Source organism: Diaphorina citri, unplaced genomic scaffold (genome assembly GCF_000475195.1).
Source record: "Diaphorina citri unplaced genomic scaffold, Diaci psyllid genome assembly version 1.1 scaffold1434, whole genome shotgun sequence".
NCBI classification, from domain to species: domain Eukaryota; kingdom Metazoa; phylum Arthropoda; class Insecta; order Hemiptera; family Psyllidae; genus Diaphorina; species Diaphorina citri.
The window spans coordinates 1-5,624 of NW_007378860.1; the positions used below are offsets into that span (position 1 = coordinate 1).

At 44.0% G+C, this 5,624-nt stretch overlaps 1 protein-coding gene across 1 annotated transcript; it reads left to right on the top strand.

The window, feature by feature from the left end:
* Nucleotides 1–2,263: 2,263 nt before the first annotated feature.
* On the top strand, nt 2,264–3,519 carry LOC113470193. Its single transcript, XM_026828442.1, has 2 exons — nt 2,264–2,673; nt 3,320–3,519. Exons 1-2 carry the CDS (start codon nt 2,475–2,477, stop codon nt 3,517–3,519), a joined length of 399 nt encoding a protein of 132 aa, XP_026684243.1. The 5' UTR covers nt 2,264–2,474.
* Nucleotides 3,520–5,624: the final 2,105 nt, after the last annotated feature.

Consider the following 5,624-nt stretch of genomic DNA (forward strand, 5'->3'; position numbering starts at 1 on the left):
GCTCGAGTAAACAGGGTTGGGTAGCGTCATAGTTTGGTCCAGAAAGCGATAGAATTGCGATAAAATTCGTATAAAATCAGCCTAGTTAGATTGGAGGGTAGTGAGTCTGCCTTGTAAGCTTCCAAGGTGAACTTTATCCTTCGTAGATTTGTAGAAGCTTACCCATCCTTTTGGACATCCGCCCCTACATCTAAGCCTCAAAGTGGCCTTTTTCTGTGTGGAGTGAAGCTGGGAACTTTATCCTTAACAGATAAGGTTCGTTCTCGGAACGGCTGGCTTTCTCCTATCCTATCCTCTTTCTTTCTTCGATTTTGGAACGAAAAGACCTTCGTTGTTACAGTTCTTTCTATCAAACCTTTTTTTTTACTACGACAGAATTCGTTTGTGTAAAAATTTCGATTACAATTTCAACGGGTTCCTTTCTGGTGTTCCCGTGTTGGCCCAGCACCTAAATGGGAAATACCTATAGCATCTCCTTCGGACTGAAAATGGTCCGTTGGTCCGTCTTATGTGTAGTCGCCTATATCACCCATCTGATGAGGGACGTAACACGGCCACGGAGTGGACATGCTATGACACAGACAATCCAGATTTTAGAAATCTAGACCAAGTTTTGACACTACCTAGTCCTGATTATTTGAGCAAGGGGGACCGTGTCATGTACAAGACGTGAATGAAAGACTGAATCCTCTAATGTTAACAGTCCTCTTTCTTTCTTCGATTTTGGAACGATAAGACCTTCGTTGTTACAGTTCTTTCTATCAAACCTTTTTTTACTACGACAGAATTCGTTTGTGTAAAAATTTCGATTACAATTTCAACGGGTTCCTTTCTGGTGTTCCCGTGTTGGCCCAGCACCTAAATGGGATGTACCTATAGCATCTCCTTCGGACTGAAAATGGTCCGTTGGTCCGTCTTATGTGTAGTCACCTATATCACCCATCTGATGAGGGACGTACCACGGAGTGGACATGCTATGACACAGACAATCCAGATTTTAGAAATCTAGACCAAGTTATGACACTACCTAGTCCTGATTATTTGAGCAAGGGGGACCGTGTCATGTACAAGACGTGAATGAAAGACTGAATCCTCTAATGTTAACATTATGTATAGATGTAAATGAGTGTACAACACTGCTCAGATGAGTGTAAAACACTGCTCAGATGAGTGTACACCACTGATCAGAGCCCGGTAGAAGAACGCTCGAGTTTTGGTCTCTAGAGAATCAATACCCAAAGATTTCTCAAAGTCACACCACTGATCAGAGCCCGGTAGAAGAACGCTCGAGTTTTGGTCTCTAGAGAATCAATACCCAAAGATTTCTCAAAGTGATTTTACACGCTCAGGCCATTTGCACAAACTGACTTGCGCCCGGTTTACACAAGTGAATCGTAGGGTGTGAAAGAAGGCTTGGAGATCTACCATCCAAATATACACCACGCTCAACAGTGCGTAACTTGTAACTTCAGTGTTCTGGAGCAATCAACCGAAAAACCGCTGGTATACATAAAGTTCAGAGGTAGTAACTGTGGTAAGCTGAAAAAGTTAAGCCGGTTTACACAAGTGAATCGTAGGGTGTGAACGAAGGCTTGGAGATCTACCATCCAAATATACACCACGCTCAACAGTGCGTAACTTCAGTGTTCTGGAGCAATCAACCGAAAAACCGCTGGTATACATAAAGTTCAGAGAACTGTGGTAAGCTGAAAAAGTTATAACTATCTATTTGTGGAGGCCATATTTGAAATGGCGTTTAAAATGCCATTTAATCTTTGTAAAAAGATGCAACAAGTTCACTTTACATTTTATCAAATTAATCTTAAGAAATACAACAAGAGTTTTTGTAATTATTTTTATACACATAAATAAATACTAGGTATTAATATCATGTAAATAAACACAGGTTCAATTTTGTTTTTATTTCAACTCTGTTAGGCGAGGTCTGTACAGTGTCTGGCTGGCGGACGTTAAACAGGGAGTAGACCAGCTTAGTCTGGCTGGGGGACTTTAAACAGGTATAGTATACCAGCCTGAATTTCCCTTGCTAAAGAAATAGCAAAGGTTGAATGCGAAGGGCATCCACTTGTAATTTTTCTGTAGCCAAAACCAAATGTCAGCCTACCTTCAGAGACTGACGCCGTCTGAACACGGGAGACATTTCAACTCTGTTGGGCGAGGTCTGTACAGTGTCTGGCTGGGGCACTTTAAACAGGGAGTATACCAGCCTGAATTTCCCTTGCTAAAGACATAGCAAAGGTTGAGTGCGAAGGGCATCCACTTGTAATTTTTCTGTAGCCAAAACCAAATGTCAGCCTACCTTCAGAGACTGACGCCGTCTGAACACGGGAGAAGACGAAAAAAAGAGGCAAGGTCTCTGCCACCAAACCCTTAGAGCTCTATCAATATTCAGTCGAATTCTAATATTACCTACCTACATATAAATGATGAGAAAATTACACATGCTCTTTTAAATGATCATAAAATTACCTGTCTCTGCTAGGATCGAACCAGCACCCCCCTGTCAACCAGGCAAGCGCAGTACTACACCGCCAAGGTATCTCTATCGACTAATAACCAAAGGCGGACTGCTCAAATCCACCTCTTCGTCCTCGGGTAACTCCGCCACGAGACTTCGTACTCGTTCAACATCGGCTTTCAAGGTCGCGTCACCCATATAAATGATGAGAAAATTACACATGCCCTTTTAAATGATCATAAAATTACCTGTCTCTGCTAGGATCGAACCAGCACCCTCCTGCCAAGCGAGCGCAGTACTACACCACCAAGGTATCTCTATCGACTAATAACCAAAGGCGGACTGCTCAAATCGACCTCTTCGTCCTCGGGTAACTCCGCCACGAGACCTCGCACTCGTTCAACATCGGCTTTCAAGGTCGCGTCACCCCCGGACAAAGTCAGTGCGTGCTCTAGGTCTAAAAGGCCGAGCTTGGGGGTTTTAAGGCGGCACAGGGCCGTCCCGCGCCGCACGTGGGCTTGTATGCGGGCCGCCCGGTTAGATTCGCAGGGCGGCGTGAGAAGCTTGATTGCCTGGGTAGAGAGGGAAAGTTATTATGATGAGTTTTCCTTAAAAATTGTGCATTAAAGGGTTAATTGAATGTTAGTTCTAGCCAGCCTTGTAAGCACTTGGTCGCGATTCCTACCCGGGTCGAACTCTACCCTAACCAGATTAGGTTTGTTATTTCAATTGGCAGTTCGTTCCAGCGTTAGGCCGCGGGTTCGATTATCGTCCGGGGCGGATTTTTTCCTGATGGGATAATGTTCGTTCTCGGAACGGCTGGATTTCTCCTCGCGTCACCCCCGGACAAGGTCAGTGCGTGCTCTAGGTCTAAAAGGCCGAGCTTGGGGGTTTTGAGGCGGCACAGGGCGGTCCCGCGCCGCACGTGGGCTTGTATGCGGGCCGCCCGGTTAGATTCGCAGGGCGGCGTGAGAAGCTTGATCGCCTGGGTAGAGAGGAAAAGTTATTATGATGAGTTTTCCTTAAAAATTGTGCATTAAAGGGTTAATTGAATGTTAGTTCTAGCCAGCCTTGTAAGCACTTGGTCGCGATTCCTGCCCGGGGCGCACTCTACCCTAACCAGATTAGGTTAGTTATTTCAATTGGCAGTTCGTTCTAGCGTTAGGCCGCGGGTTCGATTATCGTCCGGGGCGGATTTTTTCCTGATGGGATAATGTTCGTTCTCGGAACGGCTGGATGCTTCCTAGGGAGAGAAATGAGAGAGGTATTTGAAAAGGTTCAAGCGCGCTAGGTCAGGGGTTTGATTCCTGCCCGAGGAGGATTTTATCCTAAAGGAATAAGGTTCGTTCTTTAAAAGGTAGGCTTTCTCCTATCCTGCCTCTTCGCTTTCGGGACGAAAAGACCTTAGCAGTTACAGTTCCCTCCCTCAAACCTCTTAAAAAAGATTTGAGGGATAGGTTCTACCTAACTGTTTTGGCCATCAAAACAAGAAAAGAAGAAAGGTAGGTATGTATAGTCATAGGGAGGTAATTCAAGTTGTGTTAAATGGATTTCACAACTTAATATTGTTCGCCCCAATTTCATAGACTTAGATAAATTTTATGACTTGACCTGGACTCGAACCACCAGATCCGAAGTCCAACGCGTTAACCATAAACCACTACACCACTAAGGTTGGTTTGATAGAGGCAGAAAAAACCTTATCTCTTAAGGATTAAGTCAGCCCCTAATGGAAATCGAACTCGCAACCTAGTGCTTACAAGGCGTGCTCCCATTCAAGTTACAAAGACTCGACTTACCTTGATGTAGCTTTCAGACGTAAAAACATCCACCTTGTGAGTAGGGACATTGCAGAGAGGAACCGTGATAAACACCTTGCTAGGGGTTTGTCTCCAACAGCTTTCCTTGACTATGATCGGCATCACTAGACCTAGAACTATGGGGAGAGAGAAATTAGAGGGGTTTCAAAAAGGTCCTAAGGTTTTGATGTTAGGGTTCTGACAGCTTTTTTTTTTCTTTTTTTTTTAAGATGTCTGGTATAAAGGTACATATATAAACGTATAATAACTGAGGTATTACTATTGTTTGATATTACTATTTAGAGGTTTGATAGAGGGAACTGTAACTGCGGAGGTCTTATCGTCCCGAAATCCAACAGAGAAGGAAGACAGGATAGGAGAAAGCCAGCCGTTCCAGGAAAACCTCATCTGTTTGGGATAAAGTCTGCCCCGGGGCTAAAATCGAACCTGCGATTGGTACCGCTTTCGCATTACTTCAAGGCACATTCTTTTACATCCATGTCTATCCAAGAACGGAAAAGTCCGGTCAGAAAATTGACGCCCCCGCCGGGATTCAAACCCAGCACGTTCAGGTTGAGAGTCAGTACTCTCAGCCACTCACCAGAAGCTAGTTCTGCCAGTCGTTTCATCTTCTCCCTGTGCTTCTCAAGCAATTTAATCTTCATCTGAATTGCGTCCTGTTTTGACGCCTGGACTTCGAGACCATCCCACATCGCTTGCTCGGATTTGATGAGCTCGAATTCTGCCTCGTTATTTTCCAATCGGATCCGACTTGCTTCCTCAACAATTGGGCGGAGGAGGAGCTTTTCGAAGATGTAGTTCCCGTAGTGCAACTGAGAAGAAGGGAGAGAATGGCCATTTGCACAAACTGACTTGCGTAAGCCGGTTTACACAAGTGAATCGTAGGGTGTGAACGAAGGCTTGGAGATCTACCATCCAAATATACACTACGCTCAACAGTGCGTAACTTCAGTGTTCTGGAGCAATCAACCGAAAAACCGCTGGTATACATAAAGTTCAGAGGTAGTAACTGTGGTAAGCTGAAAAAGTTATAACTATGTATCTATTTGTGGAGGCCATATTTGAAATGGCGTTTAAAATGCCATTTAATCTTTGTAAAGAGATGCAACAGGTTCACTTTACATTTTATCAAATTAATCTTAAGAAATACAACAAGAGTTTTTGTAATTATTTTTATACACATAAATAAATACTAGGTACCTAGAACTGTCACAGGTCCCTAGAACTATCACTAGTCACTAGACCTAGAACTATCACTAGTCACTAGATCTAGAACTGTCACAGGTTCCTAGAACTATCACTAGTCACTAGACCTAGAACTATCA

Coding starts and splice junctions, on each gene's coding strand:
- LOC113470193 (XM_026828442.1), top strand. CDS start 2,475: ATGATCATAAAATTACCTGTCTCTGCTAGGATCGAACCAGCACCCCCC. Junction 2,674..3,319: donor GGCTTTCAAGGTCGCGTCAC/CCATATAAATGA, acceptor TCCTCGCGTCAC/CCCCGGACAAGGTCAGTGCG.